The 13,839-nt window shown below is 38.2% G+C and overlaps 1 protein-coding gene across 1 annotated transcript; it reads left to right on the top strand.

The window, feature by feature from the left end:
- Positions 1-11,032: 11,032 nt before the first annotated feature.
- On the top strand, positions 11,033-13,776 carry LOC112019044 (cytochrome c-type biogenesis CcmH-like mitochondrial protein). Its single transcript, XM_024051578.2, has 4 exons — positions 11,033-11,143; positions 11,853-12,028; positions 13,095-13,226; positions 13,313-13,776. Exons 2-4 carry the CDS (start codon positions 11,885-11,887, stop codon positions 13,511-13,513), a joined length of 477 nt encoding a protein of 158 aa, XP_023907346.2. The 5' UTR covers positions 11,033-11,143; positions 11,853-11,884; the 3' UTR covers positions 13,514-13,776.
- Positions 13,777-13,839: the final 63 nt, after the last annotated feature.

The raw sequence follows: 13,839 nt of genomic DNA, 5'->3' as shown, positions 1-13,839 counted from the left end.
ATCACCAGGCAGGTAGAAACCTTACGTTAAATTATTCTAAGGAATAGAAAACCTGCTTCTTGATTCAATTCTCCATTGCCGGATAGGTGGAAACCTAATCTTAAAATCATAACCTGTCCTTGGGTTTTACTTGGATACCAGGTACATGGAGTTACATCGAATCATTAGCTAGATCGAAGCCGATCTCTCAGATTCAATCCTAAACCACGGAAGGGTAACCACTTCACGCTAAATCTTCATAGAACAAGCCAAACTAGATCAATTTCAATTCTTATTAACCGAGGAGTTAATTCTTTCTAGACATGGGAAGCCTCTTCCAAGCAATCCCAATCATTATACACGCACAAGTATAATTTACCCTTTTTAGGACAAACGAGAGAATCGTTTTAATCATCATTCAGAGGGAAATAGTGATCAGACCTCTGGTCATTAGGAATACTGTGCATAAAAGAAATAAACAAGCAGGCAAAACATGACAGAAAAGAATAACTTAGTAGAAAACATTCGCAAATATGGATAAACCAAATGTTTGTTCACAGACAAAAGGCAAGCAAAAATAAATTATTGTTCAGTCACCACATCCTGGTGATGGTAGACAAACAAAGTGAAACTAAAAATGTAAATAAAACTAAGGAGCATAAATTAAATTTAAGCATCAAGTTGAAGGGTCGACAAGCTGGAGCCGGGCGGCATCCTCAGTTGGCTATTCTGTTATGTTCCCGATTGGCTGAGCTGATGGTGGTTGGAGTTGGACATTCTTGGATGATAGGTCCCAGCACGAAGGTTACTGGTGACTTCTAGGTCAGACTAACTCCATGTGGAGCAATTAGCCATACCAACTCCCTCATGCTAGTTCCTACATCAACGGGGGCCGCGAAGGATTGTGGATGGTCAGGAGAGGTACCCGGGAAGAGGGATCTGGTCAGTGTTCCCTTAGTGAGGAGCTTCAGGCATTACGCTAATCAGGCAGCCAACAGTACCGACCAAAGAATGTGACCAGACATGCTTCACGTAACCTGAGTGTTGCAGCCTAATATCAATAAGACTTACAAGCAAAACTCCAGTGATACAATTCGCCACCTATGCACCGGTTCCCTTCGCGGCTTGACGGACAACCGACTCCGCACACGAATTCTCAGCATCAGCAAAACCCGTGAGAGAATCTGTACCAGTTGTTTTCATGAAGTTCGGCGAGTTTAGGCTAGCTTTCATCCTTACTATCGGCTAATCACTCTGCGACCGAATTTCAGAGCTTCGACGCCTCCACAGCTTGAGCTTCCATCCATCTAGTCAGCCAGCTTCATGTCCAGCTCTACAGACCTCTTCTCCACGCTATGTATACGTCTCTGGCCTTCTCGGATGCAGTAGCCCCTTCTTCATAGCCTCGGCAGCTTTTACTTTCTCCTTCACAGTAGCTGCGGCAACGTCCTTAAGAGCTTTTTCTCACTCAGCGTCCTCAGAGAACTCCTTCAACCTCCCATCGAGGACGTAGGTCAGCTGTGCGACCTAATTACGAAACAATGACAAGTATGAAAACATGAGGAATGCACGCATATCGAAACAATTGAGAAATAAAGAGAAGACATTACTGTGATGGTGTGCCACTGTTCCTTGGTCACGTCAGCGAAAACGTGAACATCCTCGAGCAGAAGGACGCCCTGCACTAGACTCTGTGCAACCCTCCCCCCTTCGCCCTAAGACCATGTCCTTCCACTAGCAGATACAGGTAAGGGCCTATCTCCGAGGTTGAAGGTGGGTTACCAAATTGCTCAGACCATGAGGAGGACGCCACATTTGTCCCGACTTGGGTGGGCTACTCCCAAACAATGACTCCTCGAGATGCTTGAGGGGGAGTCCTTGTGGGCACATCCCCAAAGCCTGCGGGTGGTTACCCGGCCATGCGCTGTCTTTTTTGAGAACGGATGGAGCAAAAGGAAGGGGAGTCAGATCTTGGCCCTTGGGTTCTTGCTGTTACGAGGCTGGCCAGGCGCCAGGTACAAAAGGGTCAATAGTCATCATTTGTCTAGTAACCATCTCGTCACCAAGGTCAGATTCGGCTCCCGAGGAGTTTATTGATTCAGCCGTTGCTAGCTCAACTAGTTGAATGGAGGCTTCAAGTTCAACAGGCTCGTGGACCTTACGGTTTTGGGACATGAGTTTAGCTGAAGCATCCTTTATTGGTGCGAGTTCGTCTGAGGCCATGTATCATGGGCCGAGGTCATGTGCTTTGCCTACCATTAGTTGTAGGGGGAGGAAATTTGCATGCCGAACATCAATATAAGAGAGAAGTGGACTATCTACTAATAAAGTTTGACTAAATGTTTGCTAAGTGGAATACACAGGTTCAACACCGAGGATCAAATGCGATGCTTGGAGTTGTCCATCGAGTGAAAAAAAAAAAAAAAAATTTCTGACCTAAGTACGAAGTTTAGGTCTCTAACATGCACTACTCTAAGGTCCAATCAGAACCTTTGGCTCTTTGCACAGAAACAATATAAAAGCTGGTTAGTGACCATTTGATCAAAATAATCATAAGCGCAATTAACAAGTAAAGGATGCTCAGTACCGACCAACGTCACTCGGCGAAAGTGGATAAGGGAGCTCATCGGCAAGCCAGTTGCCGCTCACCCGGACAAATTCTCTAGCCGAGTTTCTATTTGAGTCAAGTAGGCATGAAATGAGCCGTACCCCCATGTCCCTAGTTTTTAAATAATAATCTGACCTAATGATTCAGCATAAACTATATATGAAGTTGATGTCATGATGGTTCAGTTGCAGACCAAACATTTGATTTAGCCTACTAACGCAACTCACCACTCTGCAAAAATTAGGGGGGAGTTGGTCGAGACATAAGCCGTAAAATCTAAGAGTGCCTATTATGAGATGATCAACAGGGAACCTAACCCTACCCTTAAGAATAGCCATAAGGGGGTTTAAGTCGGTGCGCCAATGGAGGTCGATATCACCCTCGTGATAGTAGGCAATATCAACATCTCCAGGGACATTGTAGGCCACTCTAAAGCTAGCCAAGGACGCTTCTGAGGATAGGAGGTGTGAATAACCCATTCCTAAACTAAGAATCCTAAACTAAGATTAAAGGAAAACTAAAAGAAGAAGTGAGAGTAAAAAGAAAGGCAGAGAGGACTTACTGTAGGTTCTAGGAAGAAATGGTGTTCTGGGCTAAAAGATGAGCGCACGAAAGTAGTATGCTCGGCAGAGAGGGAGTTTGAAGAGTGGATAATGTAAAAGTGAAGAAAAGACTCAGAAGGAACTATTTATAGGGGCTAATGGAGGAATAAATAACATTTAATAAGTGAGGGGCAGGAAACTCTACGAATCCCCATGGTAACTGCCACGCATGTCGCCTCGGTACACGAACCATCAGATAATGATGACGGCTGAACCAAATAGCCAAATACAACGCACCTTTTAAGGGCACATTAATGAGCCTTTTAACTGACCAGTACCTGCCCGTTGGACTTCCTGGATAGTTTCTGTCTCTTAAGGTCCTTGATCCATCCCCGAGGGGCCGGGCACGAATCAAGGGGGGGCTAATGTATGGCACGAGATCCCCAAGCCTATCTAGGCCTTAAACATCAACCTTACAACACGGCCCATGGCCCCAATCCCTTTGTCCGAAGCTGGGCCCTAAGCATGCTGGGGGCTATGGGCCCAGGCCCCATGCCTCTATGATCGATCCAAAGTCCATTCGGCACGTAGTTCTACTCTACACGTCAAAGTTCATAATCTGAGACTTGCTCGGCTAATCACATCTCGGACAAGAACTTGATTGCTCAGGAGCCTTATATCTCGACTACCCAATATTGCCCTAGGGAACATCGCTGTCGAACATCCCTCATGGAGTGGGAATTAGTTCCAATTCCACTACCACCTTACCCATCTAAACACCCACTTAAAGACAATAGAATTGGACCTTCATTCGCACTAATAGTGAAAAATAATCATAACACCTCCACTTATCTTGGCCTATAAATATGAGAAGAGGATAAGGAATTGGGGTTGGCAATTCTGGGAAGAATGCTAAGAGAAGAAAGCAAATACTCAAAGAGAGCAAAGGAGCGATCCTGTGAGAGAGAGAGAAAGGCTTGATGAAATAGAATTGTATTTGGGTCTGCTGAGCATAAGACCACCCAAAGTATACAAAAGCCCAAAAAACAAATAGATTGTGAGCCCAAGTAGAGGTTAAGCCCAATAGCCATATATTTTGGGTACGCACAACATTCATAATCCTCTTCTGTCATTTCTTCCAGTTTGTAGCATGTTTCTTTTCAAGTTTTTTTGTATTTGTTGTTTTTGTTGATCTTACTTTACATGTTTTGTTTTTTAGTGTGTTGAAAATTTCAAAAACTCATAAAAATTGAAAATTTTCCAAAAAGTTTGATCGCTTGTGTTGTGTATATCACACGTGAGTTTGACCTGGTACCTTCGTACTAATGGTGTAGTGCATTTACAAGTTTAGCTTGTTTTGTATGCACATCTATCTTTGTGGGAAAAAATCTTGAAATCTATGTGTGACAGTTGTAAATCGATCTTCAAGCTTGTCATGAATGATTGGTTAATAGTCTTGATGGTTTTGATACTTGCATGGACTTGTGCCTATATATCTTCCCACACTTTTTATGTTTTTGCTTAAAGAGCTCAAAAAATGTAAATCTCAAAATGAAAAGAGATAATGAACTGTAAAAGCTGTCACACATACTAGTATTTGACTAGAAAAAAAGGGAAAGCGACTTTTATTGAAATATATGGTGCCCAAAAAGCCAAAGGCTTATTCTCAATATTGAAATATCAAAAATTTCAAGCATTAATCTCAAAATGAGATGTACTATTCAAAAATGATCAAATGTTATGAGTTGTAAAGAAGCCAAATGAAAATTTTCAAAGATATGTAATCATTTTCTTGTGGGAGGTCATATATTCATTTCTATAATTGAGATAGACCTCTTGACCTAGTACCAGTTGTGTATGACTTGATTAAATTGATCATTGAAGCTTCACTCTGGACTAAGGATTATTCCACATTTGATACTCACACACAACACACAAGACTTTTATTCAATGAATGCTTATTTCATTTGTGTGATTGTACATGATCAAATGTGATGTGTATGCTCAATTGCTTATCGATCAAACCCAAAAAGACTTTTGAGCATTTTTTTATGTTTTGGAAAGTGTTTTTACACTTTCGTGTTTTAAGTTTTGTTCAAATTGCATTTTTCATTTTTTTCATCAAAAACTTCTTCAAAGCCATTTTCGCTCGAAGCTCGCGACTAAGCTCTTCCCGCAAAAATAGGTTAAGGCAAAACATGAAAACACAAAATTCAGACAGAGACTTTCGCAACTGTTTCGCAAGTAAAGTCTACCCGCGAAAAGTTTTGTTATTTAGATGCATTTTTCGCAAGTAACTTTGTGAGTATGTAACCCGCAAAAAACGCGTATTTTCAGAATTAAAGGGCTAATGTGACAGATTTTCAAACACACTTTAGTTTCCCTCGTTTTGTCTTCCTCATGCCTCTCTCAAACCCAAATTGATTTTCACTTAAAATCCCACCAAACTTCAAGTAAAACCTCTGCAAAATCATCTCTAAGGTATGTTTTTAACAATCTTATCTTCTTTTTACTTAGATTATGCAGAATTTTTTCTAGGTTTACTTGATTTGGGCAGTTTTGAAAAAGAGGTTGGGAACACTGATTTTGGTCAAAAAAATTTCAAGTTCTTGATTAGGCCCTGTCCCATTTAGCTTGGTTGTGACTGTGTTGGCCCCATATGGCAATTTTAACATGTATTTAGGCAGATTTACCCATGTTCATGCATTGCCCACATGTTATGTATAGTGTTGCATATCAAGTGTTTGATAAAATGCTCAAGTGGCATTTTTGTGTTGTTTTGGACTCCAATGAGTTCCAAAATTTGGGATTTACCTTGATTGAACTTGTTTATCATGTTTTGATCATAAGTTGTGTGTTTTACACACTTTGACCCACATGTGCTTCATCATGCCTTGCACCCCTCATGCATCATCTTTTATCATTGTTCATATCTTCTTTTCTTTCCCTCATTTCTCTTGATTCATTTGTCTATTCATGACAAAAAGGGGAGAGTATACCGGAGAGTATACCAGTATGTTTCATCATTTCTACTCATGTGCACATTCTTAGGGGGAGAAACTCTATCTCGTGCACATTCATAGGGGGAGAAAGCTATAGAGGAGATGCATATACCAAGGGAGAGAAAACTCTTTTTTAAGAAAACCTTGTTTTGTCTTGTTTTACCATATGCTTGTTTTCTCATTGCTTTATGGTGCTTTGAGTTACATTTAGTATCTATGCTTTGTTGCTCTCATGAATCATGTTTATGTGTTGGACATGCATACATCCTTATGCTATTGTGCTCTATTGGTTGCATGTTTGAATGATCATTTGCTTTGCTATATGATCATTGTTGTCATTTTCATATGACTGTCATGTGTTTGATCAAGTTGTTCATATGTTTCACAACTTATTTACTTGATCGCAATTTACTTGTCACATTATATTTGTCCTTTTATTACTTGCTTTACCTTAAGGGTCTAATGTGTTTTGTGCAAGTGTTTCAAATTACAGGTATATATGTTCCAAGTTCATCACAGCTTCTAAAATTAGGTGTGAGTGAGTTTTTCCATTGTTCCCAAACTCACATTTAAGTTTAGAGTCTATTATATGGTGTTTTGTCACGGAATAGCCAAAGGGGGAGATAGTAAAGTTGTGATTTACAACTATGTTTTATGTTGGCTTTATTCCATGACAAAATATGTTGTAATTGCTTTAATTTTGTTCCTTGTATTTTGTGGAATTTTATTGTATTGGGTTTAGTAATAAGTTAGTGAAGACTCAAGCTCAATTGAAGATCAAGCGGATTTCGCGAGAAGCTCGTGAGAATCTAACTTGCGAAGTAGCCATGTGAGAAGCACATGACTGGAAGCAAAAGAGTCGTGCCAGGCTATCAGTTTCGCGAATGTCTCGCAAGTAAGGCCTTCTCACGAGGTAGTCGTGAAACATTCTAGCTAGAGGATTTTTAAGTATGACTTTCTTACCCTTCACCCATACTATATATACCCTCATTACCCACAAAAGTAAAGGAGGTCATTCAGAAAGAAAAACCCTAGATAGGTTTTCTGCAACACACACACCCATCTTTTAAGGAGAGAGCTACTCATCCTTAATGAGAAATCATTCTAGCCTCTGTCATACCTTGAAGGGAGATTTGTACCTAAACATAACCTACACCTATTCAGAGTGTAGAGAGTGTTTTGGAACTTGGGAAGCTTTAGGGATTTGCCAAAAGAAACTGATGAGGCTTGGCGGATGCAATCGAGCGTATTGCCGAATTCGGAAAGCTAGACAAGACACGATTCCGAGAAGCCTTGTTGGAGTAGGAGCTTGGAGGGCTTAGGTACATTGGGTAGATTAGGCTTGGAGGGTTTCTTGTTATTCATGTATTCTAACTTATTGTCTAGTGGATCGATTTACCACTTGGAGGGTGGCGGAGAGGTTTTTTGCCAAGTTCTTCGGTTTCCTCTTCGATAACTCATCGGCGTGTTATCTTGTGTTTGAATTCTTCTTCCCTACTCTTTTAGCTTTCATTTTACTGCTGTGATTTGATGAATATGGCTTAGAGTAGTTCTATTGTTTGTTCGCTTCGCATTTACTCTATTCTGCACTTAGTTTAAGTTAGAGTAAAATCAACCGAGCCGTAATCTTTAATTTGGGGGTCTAAACAACTCTTGTGTTTTCACATTTTAGTGCTTTCAGTTTTGAAGTTATGTTTAACAAAATTTAGCATTAAAAGATCAATTTACCCTCTATTGTCTGTGTTTTAGAGTGAAGGGTAAAATGGTCTTTTAATGCTACATTCTGTTAGATTTAACTGATAATGAGACACGTGTTACATGAGTTTTAGTTTAGAAAGTTAAATTGTGTATTCTTGTAGGTTAGGGGATGAGTATAAAATGTGATATAATTAATGGTGAAAATGTGTATTTCTTATGGTTTATAACAAAAATGATTGTGATACGTCTTTCATAAGTTGTTTTATTATCTGTGTGCCCTATAATTCTTGCTTATTTCTTTTATTTTACAATTTTATTTGAACTTTTTACTAGGAGACATAAAACTTCAATATTTGGATTTTTCACTCAAGAATTCTTACCTAACCTCACATCAAAACAAAATCAAAGAGCTTGCTCATGTGAAGTACTTTGGCATTTGCTCATAAAAGCTTGTAATGTGATACTCTTTGATACGTCTTCCAATATTGTTTCATCTACTATATTTTATTTTTAGTAATCCCAGACCCACATGATGTGCAGAAAATTTAGACAATTTGTTTTTTTGTTTAGTGAAAAATGAAAAAAATAAATAATATTTATAAATGTTAGTCACAACCCCTTCTTAAAATGGTGTGATTATTTTCTAACAAAGTATTTGATACAATACATTAGATTTTCTAAATTAATATATCTATATTTATTATTAGTATTATGCCCATGAGATGCATGGCTTAATCAAGAATCATGTGTAAATTAATGAAAAAAATATTTTAATTAAAATTAAATCATATACTATATAATAAAAGTTGGGCTTAGAAGTCGTGGTTGCACCAAGTTATCTTTTACTTTATTTTTTTAATAAATAAAGTTAACCTTTACTTTAAGTTATATAATGAATGCATATTGTGTAAGATTAAGTTTTTATTTAAAAAAAAAAATCATATATAAGTCCAAAATTAATTGAATCAAATATGCTAAATAACTATGCAACTGATATAAAAAGGAGATGCCTAAAAAAATATAAAGGGAGTTTGTGTAATTAAAGCGCATATTTATATTAAAAACCTTGAATTTAATAATTTTAAAAAATAATTGAAAGCATATTTAAGTGATAACCTTAATGTAACAATTAAGAATTATGAAAAATCCAAATTGCTAAACATTAAATTAAAAATAAAAGTAGATAAACTTACATTAGAATTGAATTTTGGTCTTTGAAAGCGAGGGAGGAGGCACCGAATTTCACCCTATCAAAACCAAAAAAAAAAAAAAAAAAACCCGAACCACACTTGAAGAGAGAGCATGAGCACACTCCTCACACAATCCAAAACCCATCCCCAAGTTCACCTTAGCCAAGCTCCAGCTAGCCTAGATCGTGTCGCCCCACCGCCTAGATCACGCCGCCCACTGCCTAGATCACGCGCTAGCTAAGCTTCCTCTTTTTTCTCTCTTCTTCCTCAACGTTGCCGCCATCTAGATCAAAGCCTTCCATCTCATTCTTGTTGTCACCACCCAAGACCGATCTCATTCTAGATCGTGCCACCCCACCGCCCAGATCACGCCGCCCACCGCCTAGATCACGCGCTAGCCAAGCTTCCTCTTTTTTCTCTCTTCTTCCTCAACGTTGCTGCCATCTAGATCGAAGCATTCCATCTCATTCTTGTTGTCACCACCCAAGACCGATCTCATTCTCAAGCCACCCAAGACAATCTCGTCACCACTGCTAAAGATCGTCGTCGCCATTGAAGACTGATCTCTCTTTCCCGATCTATCTTTCTTTCCCTCAATCTCTCAATCTTTCTCTCTTTGATCTTTGATTTTTTTTTTTTGTTGTTGTTGTTGTGGTGGTGTGGGTGGTTGTATTTTGGTGGTTTTTGTGTTGTGTGGTGGTGGGTTTTGTGTGGATAGTGGTGGATTTTCTATGGGTGGTGGTGAATTTTCTGATATAAAATTTTTTTCGAAACTGAGAAAATGTGAAAAATTTGTACGAAAATAGCATTTTCAGAATGTTACTAAACACTAGAAATCGTTTTCCGAACTATTTTTCATTGCACACCCAAACGCTCGGATTTTAATTTCCTTACTGGTCTGTTTGGATGACATGAATTTGGATTTGGATTTGGATTTGAGGGGGCCCAAATCCAAATCCTTTGTTTGGGTAAGTTAAAAGAAATGTATTTGGATTTGGTCCTAAATCCAATCAAAATTTGATAAGCTTAAATCCATGGATTTCAAATCCCCACAGACACAGTGGAATTTGAAATCTCTCCCGCACTATGCTCTATTTCTCTCTCAGAGCAAAGCCCTCCTCTGACTGCATCTCTGATGGTGGAGGCAAGATCGGGTCGTCCAATTCGCAAAAACCTCCATCAAAGTCCTTTCTGTTTTGCCTCGGTGAGAAATTAGAGAATCCTCTGCTGTAGATCGATGGCAGAGATAGAGTCTCTGGGCCCGTTTGTGTGGAGAACACGTCATCTACGTCATCGGCGAGGAAAGACTAGCTGGTGAAGATCGGGGGTGAGGGCAAGTCTCCGGCCAAGTCCTTGACGGAGTCAGCATTGAAGTTCAAGAATGATTCCAATCACTGCGACGCGAGGCGTGGATCGTATCCTGTGTATCCATCATCATCAAACGGCCGGGTCAGAGTGAGTGAACTCGCTACTCCAACCTCACCTTCGGTGACTCGGACGTACACGTCCACCACCTGTGAGGGATTGAGCTTTGGAGGCATTTTCAGGTCTCTAGTGGTGGAGCTTAGTGAAATGACCAAACTGTACTTGGTTTTTGTAGGACGAATGAAATTCTATTGGCTGGAGTTGGTGTACATCCAATGATATATTGACATGTGTGATGTAACTATGATGGCGAAGGATTAAGAAAGATAATAATTAAAAAATATATTTTATTGATCTTAAATTTAAATCTAAATCCGAATTCAAATTTAGGTATCTAAAAACAATGGAATTTCAAATGATGAATTTTAAATCATCATTGTTTAAAAATATCCAAATAAAAAATTTTAAGATCAATGGATTTTCAATTAAGGCATTTCAAATCAATAAATTTCAAATCTAAATCCAAACCTATATATTGCCAACCAAACACAACCTACAAAAATTCGTTTTTTCTCACATTCATTTTACGCTCAAAATTCGATTTTGATCAACCATACGCAGCCTTAGTAAACCTATAAATACCCACAAAGAAATAAACTGTACTCGAGAAGAAGATAACCTTAAACCCATCAAAACCCATATATATATTCTGCTTGATTCAAAAACTTGAAGGCAGACCGAGCAGCTCACACTCTCACTGTAAGTTTTGCAATTCACTTCTTTCTCCATCACTCACTCTTAACACTTCTGCCATTACTTTCCTTTGATTCTATTTTTCTTCTTTATCCTCTGCTTGGCTCCGAGAAAAATAAGGGAAAAAATAACATAAATTTGAAAACCACCTTTATCTTCCATTACTCATCATCCAGAAAACAGAAACCCATTCTCAATTAAGCTTAATACGTGCGTTGCCCCATTTTCTGAAAACCATAACAACATTGAATAGATGAAAATTTTATTTTCTTTTACCTTTTCTCCTCAATTTTCTCGGCGACCAAACAGGGTTCTACTCTTATCCTTGATGGGTTTGATTGGAAACAGCGTGAAGTTGTCTGGGTTTTGTATTTTTTTTTTTTGCAGAATTGTCTTGTTTATAGTTACGTGTAGAAGTGTTCTATATCATTCATATAACATAGTTGGGCTTATACTATGGTGAAGTTGTAATTTTGTTTGTCACCTACTAATACTGGAAGGAAATTATATTTTTGTGAATTTAAATTATATTTTAGCGTTGAGTTTTAAAGCTTGGTTGCTCTATTCACAGAGGGGGTTGCAACTAACATGTTGGGTTTTTGGGTGTAACAACTGTTTGATGAAATGCGTCAAAGAAAAGAAGCTTATAAATTTATGGATTTTTTAAAAGAAATTATTTATATATTATTTGTGATTGTTTTTGGTGTTTTGACAGTTGCTTTGAAGTTGAGGTAATACATATTGACAATGGAGAGTGAAGATGATGTAGTGAAGAAGACAAGGACGATGGAAGCCCGGGCAAGAAACATCAGTCACAATGTCCGGTGCACTGAATGTGGGAGTCAATCCATTGAAGATTCGCAAGCGGATATTGCAATTCTTCTTAGGAAGGTAGTTTGCTTACTTTAAATGATTATCTTTGCCTTTCTGAAAACAGACCAATAATATGCTTCTAATCCTTGGTGTTATAATATCACAAGGAATTACACTATGTTTGGATGGAGGGAGAGGAGAGGGGCCCCTCCTCCCCTCTCCTCTCCCTTCATTACAAAAAATTACCCTTGGTGTTATATTTAGGCTAATGTTTAGATTTTTTCTAAACTTCTAGCTGTAATCAAAGTTGTGAAATCTTTGAATTTGAGTAGGTACAAGTCTGGTTTGAGTTACACAAAGATTGGAGCACTTGCTAGTGTCTTTAAGTTGATTTCAATAAACTGTATATGCCTATGCGTGTCTGCAGGCACGCTAACCCCCACACACACACATATGAAAGCACATCTCTAAAGGGACCTATTGGATTGATAACCTGTGTGCAACTGGTAAAAAATTTTCTTTCTTTCTACCTCTTAACTTTTTGCTACATTTGATTAACCTCTGTAGATCACTGGTGGAGATTAATCAGGGGCATCCTGCAATAAGCCTCTTATTGGTATCAAGGTTTCCATTTCTTATTAGCATGAACAGGGGTTCCTTTTCTAATAGATCTCATTCTAGTGTCAACAACTGGATTCCTTTTGATTTCTTATTTTTTATGGAGACAATGCAATTCTTTCTTTTCCCAATCAAGTTATGAGTTTACATCAGATTTTGGTTTTCTTTGTCAAATACAAATAGAGCTTAAATTTTGATAGATGAGTATTTTAACAAAGAACAAACTTCCAGTTTTCAATTAGATATTAATTGTGACTTCCGACTTCTAATTTAGTTTTTCCGTGTAAAAATTTGAAGCATCATAAAGAGGACCTGTTCTAGAAATTATAAAACACATAAAAAAGTCAACTAATTTCAGATAATTAAATAATAAACACCATTCTACTCGTATAAAGAAATTATCTTAAAGAGGACTTAATATTTCCTACATGAATTTTTCTGTCTTTATGCTCTTTTGATAATTTTTCTATGAACAACCTTGTAAATGAAAAATTCCAATTGGATACTCATGATGCTTGCAATGCAGTTAATTCGTGATGAGATTCAATCTGGGAAGACTGACAAAGAGATTTTTAAAAAGCTTGAGGATGATTTTGGGGAGACAGTACTTTATGCCCCAAAGTTTGACCTGCAGACTGCAGCACTGTGGCTCTCACCGGTTAGTTTAAGGGCCTAAAAGCAACATTGTCATAGTGCTTAAACTATTAATTTTACTGATATTAACCTGTTGAGTTTTTGGAGCAGCTTATAGTTGCAGGTGGTGCTGTAGGAGTATGGGCTTTCAACAAGCACAGGAAACAGACTAACGTACACATCATGGCTTTAAACCTTGTTAGAGGGGTTTCATTGACCCCAAAAGAGAAGGAAACAATGCTAGATCTCCTCACACCTCCTCCTTCAGAAGGAACTACTCGCTCCTGGTGGAGGAGATGGCAAGGTCAATGATGTCCATTGCTCCCATTGTTTTTTATTTGTCTTGGCTAGAAACTTTCTGCTGGAAATTTAGAAACCGTGGTTAGTCCCGGATTTGCAAAATCTGAGAAGCAACTTGTTGGAGAGTTTGTTTTGCTAGGCTGGAGTTGGTCATGACAAAGAAGTTTGATTGCTGTGCAATATTGTACTGCATAAGAGGACTTTGTACATTGAGGATATCATTCTATAGTTGATTTTATAATATAAAATATCTGATCCTTATCATGTTTGAAATATTTCATGTTTATCATGAGGTTTGAATATTTCAGCATTCTTGTCTGATTGAACTGTATGGACTA

This window comes from Quercus suber, unplaced genomic scaffold (genome assembly GCF_002906115.3).
Source record: "Quercus suber isolate HL8 unplaced genomic scaffold, Cork oak 2.0 scaffold_805, whole genome shotgun sequence".
In the NCBI taxonomy this organism is placed as follows: Eukaryota; Viridiplantae; Streptophyta; class Magnoliopsida; order Fagales; family Fagaceae; genus Quercus; species Quercus suber.
The sequence above is the reverse complement of the archived record's forward strand: the minus strand, read 5'-3'. Positions and strand labels throughout refer to the sequence as shown.